Source organism: Thunnus albacares, chromosome 2, assembly GCF_914725855.1.
Source record: "Thunnus albacares chromosome 2, fThuAlb1.1, whole genome shotgun sequence".
NCBI classification, from domain to species: domain Eukaryota; kingdom Metazoa; phylum Chordata; class Actinopteri; order Scombriformes; family Scombridae; genus Thunnus; species Thunnus albacares.
Window position 1 is genome coordinate 12137201 of NC_058107.1, and position 12575 is coordinate 12149775.

Consider the following 12575-nt stretch of genomic DNA (forward strand, 5'->3'; position numbering starts at 1 on the left):
ACTTCATGTTGCAGAGTTTGAGACCCTAGTTTAAAGGTGATGTCTATCATACCCAATGTATCCAAAGTTTGGCCAGTCACTGCTTGTGACATGATAAACTTCTTTTTAATGGGTCTTTTTGCTAGGGAAGGAAGTGACATTTTGGTTTCCTCACTGATGAACGAAATAGTGGAACCGGTATCTAGCATGATGTGCGTATTAGTGCACTCAACAATTCCACTTACATAGGAGGTGAAGTCTTTACTTACAGTGGCTTCAATGTTCACGCTTTCAGTCAGGGGGATTGTCATATCTGTAGTACCACTAGGGGTTGGTGGTGTACTGATGCAGTCTGTTATTTCAGTGAGGCAGATGTCTGGGGCTTCCAGAGAAGTAGCTGATGAACACCCCGCATCATCAGCTAACGGCCGTTTCCCTGTGGAAATCTGCCATGATCTTTGTAACCACTCTTAGTGGGATACTGACTGTCCCAGTCCTTTGGTTGTCGTGTTTGGCCTTGGTCCCCATACTCTTGGAATGAAACATGCTTGGCATAGGGACTCGGGCTTCGGCGGTGAGAGTCATAGTAGGGTCTACTGGGAGAGGGTTGCCTCCCTCTCTTTTCCTCATAAGGGCTAAAGGCATGGTCTGAGTAGTGAGTATCTCTGTAAGGTTGTCGGTACCTGTCAGGCTCCCTACGGGTGTGATCTTGATGGTGGCGAGTCCTCTGAGGAGAATAGTGTTCTGGGGAATGATTGGAACGTGAGTATCTGGAGGGGGAATGTCTGTAGCCTGAGCTCCATCTATTTGCATCCCTATCTGGGCTTCTCCCATAAGGTGAGGGAGATCTTTGAGGACGCACATGCATGTGCCTGTCACGGTGGTGCTCCCTGCTTCGCTCATCCAGCTTCAGTCTCAGTGCATCCATATTCTTACTTAAGTCTTTAACAGTAGCAGTGAGGTTCTGAACTGTTTTCCCGAGTTCAATGTCATTTTCATGTACTGAATTTACTGACTGCATTGTGCCAATATCTCTGATGGTAACATTTGGTGAGGACACTGGCATTACTAATCTAGCTGCTTGGCGAGCCCGTTCAGCTTGGGAGGCGACTTGAAAAGCCTCAGTGAAAGTTTTCACCCCTCTTTCATGACATTTGACTTGAAGTTCCTGATCCAGACCAGCAATGAAGCGAGACATTTTCATACACTCGGAAGCATTGTGCTCAAAATCTGGGAAAGCTTCTTTGACAAGCCTGCATACGTCTGCAGCATAAACTTCCATTGCTTCATTAGGTAGTCTATGCCGGGCATTAGGGAATGTCTGAAATGATGCAATTACATCCTTTTGGCCAAAAGCTGTCTGCAAGTGCTTCTTTGCTTCAGTATAAAGAGTCCTGAGTTTCCCGGGGCAGATTATCCCATACAATGAACAGTTCTGGTGGTAGTCTAGTGGGTAACTCAGCTTCTAATACTGTATTCATGTCCACACCACTGTCCTTGTAACGGGCCTCTTGAATTACCTCATAGCGGCGAGCCCATAGTTGAAAAGACTCAGGCCATCGTTGTGAAATGGTGGCGGTAAGGGAATGCCCCTGGGCGCTCCCTGTGTTCTGCTAGATGGCGGCACACCTGGCGCTGAGGCCCCCCTCGTGCTTGTGCTGGCTCGCTGCTCACCGGTGGAAAATGCTTCCTCGTCAGACATGATGAGTTTCCTTCGTCTCGTTTATTATTTTTTTCTTTAGCCCTCGGACGGAGTTAGATGACCGAAACACGGTTTCTAAACTCACTTGAAGCTAACAAAACAAAAAAAACGGACTTGGTAACGACTAGCTGACTAACTGTACTGAAAGCTAAAGCTAAGCTAGCGGTTAGCGTAGCTATCGTTAGCCTATAGCTTTAGGGACTCAAAAAGTTGAGCAGAATCCCAAAGGACTATATTCCACAGAAGGAAATCCCACCGCTGCCACCAGTGTAAGCGACGTGGGTGTGAGTGAGGGAATAAATCAGTCCAATACGTTCTGGGTTCTCCTCATAACTTTAGTCACCTTCAACAAACATAGCTCAGTCCAGTCATCACACACTTCTCATTCTCTTTCTCCCCTTCTCTCCCCTCAAAACTCTACCCACTGTCTGAACAGCGCCGCCAAGCGGCTGACACTACAATATCACCCAAACACTGCATCACTAAACATATGCAAACAGGCAATGTTCAACAAAACACAGTAAACTGATGTTTAACCTTACGTTTACACAACTTTTGCCCATAAGACACAACTTCACTCTTACATTTGTATAAATCTGCTGTATTACATGCCATCAGGAATTTAGAAACTACTGGGATATAAATTCAATCAAATTCATGTTTGTTATACAATAAACAAATAAGGAGTTCATAGAAAAGTGTCAATAATTATTCAAATGAAATGTCTCTGTAATCCTTTAGAGCAAGAAATAGTCACAAAAACAGAGAAAAGCATAAGGCACTGTGGAATAAAAATGGATTCTATCATAATCATTAAAAGTAGTACAGAAAACAATGTAGATATGCCAATATGATTATTTATTGTAGAATCAAATAATCATCATTTTTTATAATTTTTGTGTTCATTCTCCCTGTTGGTCACACTGCCCTAAAAGAGAAAAAGAATAACATTAAATATGTGAAAATACAATCAACATTTAATAGAAATATCTGGTAAAGCGTCTGGCGGTTTGACTAATTTGAATAATTGACATTATTGACTGATCGATTGACCGAACACAGAATTACAGATGAGCGAAACTTACAAGAAATCCTTTCATTCTGTAGATTTTGGCGAAAGGCGATTCCTCAACACAACCCAAAACACTGCAAGGTGTGTCCACATGTGGAAACCCCTCAACTACCTGAAGGGGGGGGGAACATAACCATGAATATGTAGAGAATAAAATGCTGAACATGAAGTGTGAGGAGCCATGCTTACATTGTCCAGTGTGTCTGAAAGGCTGTCCAGTTCCCTTTTCCCTCCTGGGCTCAGTCCATATGACCAGTGCTGACAGCAGACCTGTGGCACCACTGAGCCCAGAAGCAGCAACCACAGTGCCAGGGTTTGCATAGCCATTCTGAGGAGGGAAAAAGCTTTATATTACACATATAAGCAGGTCAGTAATCTTCTTATTTTTCCTAATCTAACCCCAAATACTGTCATAGTCCTCAGTTTTAGATTACACATGCCCAGATTTATGCATCACATCAGTGAAGTTTTTACCTTCTGTGCATAAGGCAAGCTGCTTTTCTGATTTGTTCTTGGCTGCTGTCCTTTGTGGAAGCCGATGCTGCTGCTGCTGAGCATTTTCCAAGGTTTATATGCTGCTTCCTTTCGTGTCAAAAGCCCAACACTTCACTGCAGGGGGTCACAAAGTGGGATTAAGCAACATTTACTGGTAACTTGCAGAGCTATTAAAAAGATTACAGTGTGTGATTTTTGTCCTTCCACAAAAAGAACAAGTGTTCATCATCAGACCAGCTTTGTGTATGGCCGTGAAGTACCTCCAGTCGTTTTCCAATACTTGCTGATAAACCAAAGATTCACAAATTAATGACAGAGAAAAAGACGAGGTGATAAAGACTTACTCTTCTTCATAGCAGTTTATTTATAACAGTCATTTATGGAAATATATTTCCACAGTCGAGTGCAATAATCATACTCAGGGAGAACTACACCGCCCCCTGTCTCAAACAAAAAAACAAACAACCTCTGCCCCATATTGCATTCAGAGAGATGTATTAAAATAAATAACCATAGCTCTTTGTGATTTTCACACTCATGGTGAAATACACAACATGATTGCCTTCATCATTCATTCTCACAGGCTGGGTACCTACGATTGAACTGAGTGAATAGTATTGCATCGGGGCAGCTTTGAGCTACAGCTAAAGAAACTTCACCAGTCAAAGGCGAGGATAGCTCTTCACACATGCAAACAGACAATGTCCAGTAAGAACTGAAGTGAGATTGTTCCTTAACAAAACATCTGCCCAATCTATTAATAGTGATTTTTTTTTTTTGGAAGCACTGGATTTGATTTACATAAGATAACAAGCATTAAACATTTTTGGTGAAAAGATATAACATGTTACAAATCAAATATATACTTGTGCAAATACGTTCAAAAGCATGATTAAGTGATATACGTCATGTAAATGGAACATGTTTTCAGGCAAGTCCACAACATGTGAACACGGCCTTCTGTTAAAGCACACCATGTTGGATTATTTTCTCACAATGGGATATGAGGAGTAATGAATGTCGTACATAAACATTACAATAAGTAGTGACCACAGTCAAACGCATGCAACTGTGGATCTCTCACACACCGGATTACAAAAAAAACAAAACAAAAGAGGTTGATTCACAGAGCGCAAAACGAGGGAGAGCTTTTTAAGAACACAATATTCAAAAGTAGGAAAAGAGAAACCTCACAGCTGTAAATCATGTATTGCATACCCAAGCTGTGTTTGAAAACTAGCCTGTCGCATAGTTTTATGGTGCATTAACAGCACGTCTGGCCTTTGAGACTGTGCTGTTGTATGGCTTTGGCTTGCATTGCTCCCTTTATAGTGTGTTGTATCCAGCAAAAGTAAGTTACATACTTAAAGAGGAACGTACAGCGTGACAGTTATTGGTAAATGACCCCTTCAGTTTCTGCTACAGCAGCATTCAGTGAAGCTCAGTACTCTGAACTTTACTGCAAAAGTCTGGTTTTTGACTCCCATTAACATGTCAAGTAATATGAAATGAATATAAGTTATGCAAAAACATGAAATGAGTATAGTTGTTGGATCGCATCCAGACACATCTACATACACTAGGAACATTATTTTGTTTTGGTGATATATGTAGCTGAACATTTTAAAACATCCTACCATACAAACATACATGGACAACCCTGGATAAATTCTAGTGCAAGATATTTAAAGCTAATGTAACATAGGTGGAATGCCAGGGATGTGCATACAACTACCTGTGCTGTACACAGGTATAGAGAGATTGATAGTAGGGGGATATACTGTAAGAGGAACTGAGTAATAAAGAAGCCATCTGTGTCCAGACCGGACTTGTAGGCGTGTAACTGAGTTATCTGTCACTCTGGGACATGTGCAGCGGGGTCAGCATCTCTTCAAAAATGGCTCCTTTCACGTTGGATCCTCTCAGGTTTGCTTCTTGTAGATCACAGCCAGACAGGTCGCAGTTCTGCAAAGACGCAGCAGGGACGTAACAGTAAGACAGGAAGATTACATGAACTGGTGAAAAGCTTGTAATGTAAGTAGAGAACTGTAATGTATTATGAATGTCGTACAAAAGCCTGTTGAAAAATGTTCACACACTTGCTGGCAATTTCATACAAGTGTCATGGTGAAGTCCTGTTGCCTTATGAAAGCTTTCAGTTGCTTGTGTAAAGCTTGACATTAAGGGTTAAAATGTCAATGTTATTTTATCAAAGAAAGAATGAATGTCATTTGTTTCATAACAAACAGTTAACATTTAGTTCAAAAAGTTTTTTCTTCAAGAAAAAATGGTTTGGCAGAAAATTAAAGGAATAGTTCAACATTTTGGGGAATACACTTCGTCACAGACAACTTAAGGCACAAAAGCAATTGAATTCCCATACAAATATAAAGACCAACTTCATTGTACTCATATTAATTGATTATTTACTTATTCAACTCTATGCAACTTTAGCTTAAATTTTGGGGATCCTGCTACTGGGCTATCAGTAGGGAAATTGTTTGGGGAAAAAAAAAAAGAGGGATTCAGTTCAGGCTGACTATTATGTTCAGAGTCAAGTAATCTATCAATTATTTTTACAATTGTTTAGTCTACAAAATGTCAGAAAATAGTGAAAAATGCACAGCACAAGTTCCCCAGAGCCCATGTTTGCACATTGCTCGTTTTTTTCCAAACAGTCCAATCCCCCCAAAAAACTCTTCAACTTACACTGATATAAAACAAAGGAAAGCTTAATGTGTGAAGGGCTGGAAACAGAGAATGTTTGGTATTATTTCTTAAGAAATTACTATAACAATTGATTTATCATCAAAATACTTGCAGATGAATTTTCTTTCAGTGGTGTAGTGGATTCATCTTAAAAACATCTGCAGGACAATTATTCAGATCTGCTTTGTTGCCCCATGATAAATACTAACTGTCATCTGCGTCAACATGTCTGTTTAAATGAACATTTTTAGAGATAATCCCTTCCGATAGCCTTGACTTAAATGTAAAGGATAAAAGATGATGGAGAAGAGAGGTGGATGGGAGAGGGAGGAAGAAGGAAGAGAATTTTTTTTTGAATTTTTAAAACACCTTTATTTATCTAGTCATCAGATCAACAAGCATTAAAAAACAACACCAGATTCAGCCCAGCATGCGTCCAAAGCAGAGCTCCTCCTCATCAATGGAGCACAGAACATTTTTATAACACCACACAGAGACAAAACAGTCCAGATCATTCATCAACCTGTAATAGTTGTGATCAATTTTCAGTCTGCTTGTTATCATTCTGATCAGTATGGTGATAACATCAAAGTCCAAAGAACCATTTATCTTGTTCTTTCTGCTGATATAAATGGCCATCTTAGCTTGGCCCAACAGAAAGTTGAACAACTTTCACGCACTTATCACGAGTCCTCCTCGAGAGGTAAAGGAAAGGGAGGAAAATTACAGATACAGTTGAAAGAAGGTAAAGGAAAGAAAGGATGACAGGAAGACAGAAGAGAGGTGGATGGGAGAGGGAGGAAGAGGGAGGAGAGGAAAAGTTGATGAGAGACAGGGAGATGAAGAAATGAAGGAAAATTAAGGACAGGAAAGTAGATCAATAAACAGAAAAACAGTAAAGACAGAAGATTAAGGAGGGGAAGGATGGACGGGTAAAACAAGAAAGATGAAATAGAGGAGGAATGTAGAATAAAAGGATAGAAAAGGAAGAAAATGAATAAGAGGACAGGGGGAAATGTGAAGGATAGAAGATGATGGAGAAGAGAGGTGGATGGGAGAGGGAAGGAAGAGAGGAAAAGTTGATGAGAGACAGGGAGATGAAGAAATGAAGGAAAAGGGACAGGAAGGTGGAGATGTAAATAAAAAAGAAGGGTGGATGTTAAATGAAAGAAGATTATAAAAAATCCCTTCCATTCATGAAGAACTGAAAGGATGAAGAGGTAAAGGAACAAAAGATGTAAGGAAAGAAAGGAAAATGGACAGGAAGGATGGTAGGGTAAGGAAGAGAAAAATAGAGAAGGTGGAGAGGTAAAAGAAAAAAAGGAAAAAGAAAGGAGAGGGTGGGTGGATGGATGGCAAAGGAAGAAGAAAGGAAAATCAAGTGAAGGAGGATGGGAGAGAGCCCTACCTCCCAACCATGAAGGAAAAATGATGGAGATGAAGATGGAAAGGAAAAGTAGTGGAAGAAGAGATGATGGATAGAAAGGTACAGAGGAAGGAAGTGGAAGGAACATTTAAGAGAAAGAAAGAAAAAGACCGTAAGAGTAGAGGTGTAAAGGAGAGAGGGTGAGAGAAAAACTAAGTTTAAAGATAAAACGGTGGAAGATGATAGAATATAAAGGAAAGGAAAAGTGGATGGGTGAAACAGAGGGATTAAGGAGAGAAAATAGAGAGGAAGATGAAGGAGCAGGATAGGTAGAGGGTGGAATGGTGTAAGAAACAAGATTAAAGATAAGAAGCATGGAGATGTAAAAGATAGGAAATAAGAGACAAAGGGTGAAGAGTGAAAGGAAGGAATGTGGAGGATGGAAGGAGTATGAAAGGAAAAGTAAGAAGAATGAAGGAGAGAAAGAGTGGAGGTGTTAAGGGTGGAGGATGAAGGATAGAAAAAGTGGAGGAAAATGAAGGAAGACAGGGTGGATGGTTCAAGAATCAAGAAAAAAAATAGTGTAAAAGTAAGAGATAAAGGACAGGAGGAATGGAAAATAAAGAATGAGTTGGAGGAGATGGAGGGTGGAGAGGTGAAAGAGTAGATGAGTTAGGGAGTAAGATGAGATGGAGAGAGTGAGTAACAAGATTAAAGATAAGAAGCATGGAGATGTAAAGGACAAGAAATGAGAGAAAGGGTGAAGAGGGAAAGGAAATAATGAGGATGGAAGGAGTATGAAAGGGAAAGTAAGAAGAATGAAGGAGAGAAAGAGAGGAGGTGTTCAGGATGGAGGATGAAGGAGAGAAAGGGTGGATCGGAGATGAAAGATGGAAAGGGTTGAGAATCATAGAATAAGAGATGAAGGATAGAAAAAGTGGAGAGGAAAATGAAGGAAGATGGGATGGGAGAGGTAGGAAGAAGACAGACAGGAACATGAAGGATTTAAAGGATAGAGGGGAAAGAAGAAAGATGAAGCTTGGGAGAGGGGAGAGGGAGGAAGATTGAGGAAAGAAAAAGTTGACAGGAGAAAGGGAGATGAGAGGAAGGGTGGAAAGGAAATAAGGAGAATTAGGGACAGAAAGGAGGGATGGTTAAAGGAAGATAAAAAATCCTCTTATCCATGAATGATAGAAAGGTTAGAGGGGGAAAAGAAAAAACAATGGATGGATAGCAGAGGAAGGAAGGAAGAAGAAAGAAAGGAAAATCAAGTGAAGAAGGATGAGAGAGAACCCTACTTCCCATCCATGAAGGATAGAAAGGCTGAGAGAAAAACTAAGGAAGTTTAAAGATACAAACAGTAGAAGATGATAGAATATGAAGGAAAGGAAAAGTAGATGGGTGAAACAGAGGGATTAAGGAGAGAAAGGATAGAGAGGAAGATGAAGGAGCAGGATAGGTAAAGGGTGGAAAGGTATAGGAAACAAGATTAAAAGAAGCATGGAGATGTAAAGGACAAGAAATAAAAGAAAGGGTGAAGAGTGAAAGGAAATAATGTGGAGGATGAAAGGAGTATGAAAGGGAATGTAAGAAGAATGAAGGACAGGAAGAGTGGAGGTGTTAAGGGTGGAGGATGAAGGAGAGAAATTGGAGAAGGAGATGAAAGATGGAAAGGGTTGAAAATCGAAGAATAAGATGAAGGATAGAAAAAGTGCAGAGGAAAATGAAGGAAGATGATGAAGAGAAAGGGTGGATGGTTGAAGAATCAAGAAAAAGAATAGTGTAAAGGTAGGAGATAAAGGACAGGAAGGATGGAAGGGTTAAAAGAGAAAGATGGAGGACAGGAGGAATGGAAAATAAAGAATATGAGTTGAAGGAGGTGAAGAGTGGAAAGATGAAAGAGAAAATATGAAAGTGAGGAAGAATAGACAAGTTAGGGAGTGATATGAGATGGAGAGAGTGACTGAATAAAGAAATGAGAGAAAAGGATGATGTCTAAAGGAAAAAAGTGGAAGAGTGAGAAAGATGTAGGAGAGGAACAGTTGAGGGGAGTGGGAGGGAGAAGGAAGTGAAGGGTGGAGAGGTAAAGGAAAGGGAGGAAAATTACATACAGTTGAAAGAAGGTAAAGGAGAGAAAGGATAGAGGAAGAAAAGATGGAGCTGGATGATAGAAGGTAGAGTGATATAGGAAACAAGATTAAAGTTAGGAAGTGTGGAGATGTAAAAGAGGAAATAGGATAGAAAGGGTGGAGAGGAAAATGAAGGAATGTAGGAGGAGGATGAGAGGAGCATGGAAGGGAAAAAATGAAGGAGAGGAAGAGTGGAGGGGAGATGAAGGGACGGATGGATAAGAGAAAAAAGAAGAAGACAGACAGGAACATGAAGGATTTAAAGGGTAGAGAGGAAAGAAGAAAGATGAAGCTTGGATGGGAGAGGGAGGAAGATTTAGGAAAGAAAAGGTTGACAGGAGAAAGGGAGATGAGAGGAAGTGTGGAAAGGAAGGAAGGAAGAATTAGGGACAGAAAGGAGGGAAGATGGAGGAGCAGGATAGGTAGAGGGTGGAGTGGTATAGGAAATGAGAATAAGGATAGGAAGCATGGAGATGTAAAGGATAGAAAATAAAAGAGAAAGGGTGAAGAGGGAAAGGGAAGAATTAGGAGGACGGAAGGAGTATGAAAGGGAAAATAAGAAGAATGACGGAGAGAAAGAGTGGAGATGTTAAGGGTGGAGGATGATTGATTTTTAAACTCAACATTTATTAACCACTATGTACACTGTAAAAAAAACGTAATACACTACATTAACACATACATTATATAATTACATATCAGGTATCAAAGTTACATCAGCACATGTCCAAAACTCAACTGTCCATCTATTACAGAGCAGAGCACCCCCCCCCCCATAACCCCAAATCAGCTGGAAAGTCTCCAGGTCATGAGCAGCTCTGTAAAAACTAAACTCTACCAGCAGTCTGGACTTCACCATTCTGACAAAAACAGGAACCACATCAACATTCAGCTCTTCCTCCACCTTCCTCCTGCGGCTCACATACACCGCCATCTTTGCCTGTCCCAAAACAAAGTTCAATATCTGACACTTGTTCTTCTGTTGGCGAGTGTATTTAAAACCACAAATAAAAACCTGCTTCATAAAAATTTCTCCATATCTGCTAAAAATGGTTTCCAACAACACAAACAGAGCCGTCAGACGAGAGCACTCTGAGAAACAGTGAAACACCGTCTCTCTTTGGCTGCAGAAGGGGCATTTCTCCTCCACAGCAGCATTAATAACAGAGATAAAAAAAGAGTTCACTGCTACAATGCTATGTAGGATCCTCCACTGCAGGTCCGCATGTTTCTTTGTTAAAGGAGGTTTATACAAAGACCTCCATGCTGGTTTGACGTCAGGGTCTAAGTCCAGATAAGTCCTCCACGGGGTGTCACTGCGTCCATTCAGTTTGTTCTGGTTCAAGGTTTTAACCATCAACTTATACAGAGTCTTTCCTGAGGCGTCCTCCAAAGAAGCTCCCACAGGGTCGACAGGCTCAAGTAAAGGACCAGAGCAGTTTTTGAAATCCGGAAACAGTCCAATGGTGGGATAGGGGTCCGTACAGTTTGGCAGCAGCGCGCCATCACAAAAGTCAGTTAACAGAAGGCATTGATGTCCTGTCAGCTTCTGTTTCTAATGTTTCAGTAACTGGTTTATGACTCGTAGGATAAGGATAAGGATAAGAAGCATGGAGATGTAAAGGATAGGAAATAAAAGAAAGGGTGAAGAGGGAAAAGAAATAATGAGGATGGAAGGAGTATGAGGGAAAGTGGAGAGGAAGAGTGGAGATGTTAAGGGTGGAGGATGAAGGAGAGAAAGGGTGGACCGGAGAAGGAGATGAAAGATGGAAAGGGTTGAAAATCATAGAATAAGAGATGAAGGATAGAAAAAGTGGAGAGGAAAATGAAGGAAGATGGGATGGGAGAGGTAGGAAGAAGACAGACAGGAACATGAAGGATTTAAAGTGTCAGGCTCGGGGAAGCAGGAGTGGACCCAAACGCAGAGGCCGGAATGCAGATATGATGAAAAACTCTTAATTGTGGATGGTCACGGACAGGTAAACAGGGCTGAACAGAACTAGCAGAAGGAACAACACAAAACGATCCAACAAATACTGAACAGGGAAACAGAAGAAAAACCCAGAAAACAAACTCAATGCCATCTATACTAACCCATCCAAAACCAAGCACAAACACAAACCCAAGCACACAACCCAACAAACTAATGATTCAATCCTCTAAAAGCCACCACCCAAATCATACAAGAAAACCCTATGAACTGAGGGACTAAACAGACGTGCAAAACCAGGAGAGCCCACAGAACACAACATAAGACCAAAAAAACAGCCAAAGTCCAGGCAAGATGTGACAGAACCCCCCCCTTAAGGGACAGATCCCAGACGTCCCACAAACACCACCAAGGGACACAGGATGGACGGCCGACGCAAGACGGGGGGAGGAGGAGGCCAAAAGTGACAGTCCATAGGCCATGAAAGAGCAGGTAGCTAGGGAAGTGGCGCAGGGGTAGGTAGCCAGCATGCAGGGAGCAAAGGAGGTGGTGCTCAGGAAGGGCCAGGACATGGGGAACCAGGAAGATGGTGCACAGGCAGATGGCCAGGACACTGGGAGCCAGGGAGATGGCACTCAGGTAGAAAGTCTGAGGCCAGACAGGGGCAGAGCATAAGAGTCCAGGTGGACGGCCAGGGGGCTGGACAGAGGCAGAGCCATAAAGTTCAGGGGGATGGCCTGGAGGCAAGACAGGCAGACTCTGGCGGCGACGCCACAGGGGATGCTGCACACTCGGGCGGCGACGCCACAGGGGATGCTGCACACTCGGGCGGCGACGCCACAGGGGATGCTGCACACTCGGGCGGAGACGCAACAGGGGATGCTGCAGACTCTGGAACGGGGGGCTGGCACAGCTCCGGAACAAGGGATAGCTGCGCTGGCCCAGCAGGGACGGAGGGTTGCTGCACGCCAGCAGGGACGCTGGGGAGCAGAGACTCTGGGGCGCGGAGACTCTGAGGCGCTGGAGAGGACAGGCCAGGTGGCAAGGTGACCCAAGGAACGGTGTGGTCGTCTGCGTTGACGACCGGACCTCTGGTTGGCGCTCCGAGGGCCTCCCAGAGCCAACCGGGTGCCCAGGTAGGGGTTTTGGGTTGGTGCTGGCTCAGGAGTGGCAGGCTGCTGGCTAGCTGGCTC

At 42.4% G+C, this 12575-nt stretch overlaps 1 protein-coding gene across 1 annotated transcript; it reads right to left on the reverse strand.

Moving 5' to 3' along the window:
• Positions 1-2234: 2234 nt before the first annotated feature.
• LOC122970465 (progonadoliberin-1-like) lies at positions 2235-3868 on the reverse strand. The gene is made up of 4 exons (XM_044336616.1): positions 3228-3868; positions 2943-3081; positions 2767-2865; positions 2235-2609 (listed from the first exon to the last, which is right to left on the reverse strand). The coding sequence occupies exons 1-4, from the start codon at positions 3236-3238 to the stop codon at positions 2562-2564; spliced, it is 297 nt and encodes a 98-aa protein (XP_044192551.1). The 5' UTR covers positions 3239-3868; the 3' UTR covers positions 2235-2561.
• Positions 3869-12575: the final 8707 nt, after the last annotated feature.

Bases quoted from the DNA above. Each gene is read 5' to 3' on its own strand.
- LOC122970465 (XM_044336616.1), bottom strand. The intron at 2,866-2,942 runs GTAAGCATGGCT...CCCCCCCTTCAG, and splicing joins TTTCAGACACACTGGACAAT to GTAGTTGAGGGGTTTCCACA. The intron at 2,610-2,766 runs GTAAGTTTCGCT...TTTCTCTTTTAG, and splicing joins ACAGAATGAAAGGATTTCTT to GGCAGTGTGACCAACAGGGA.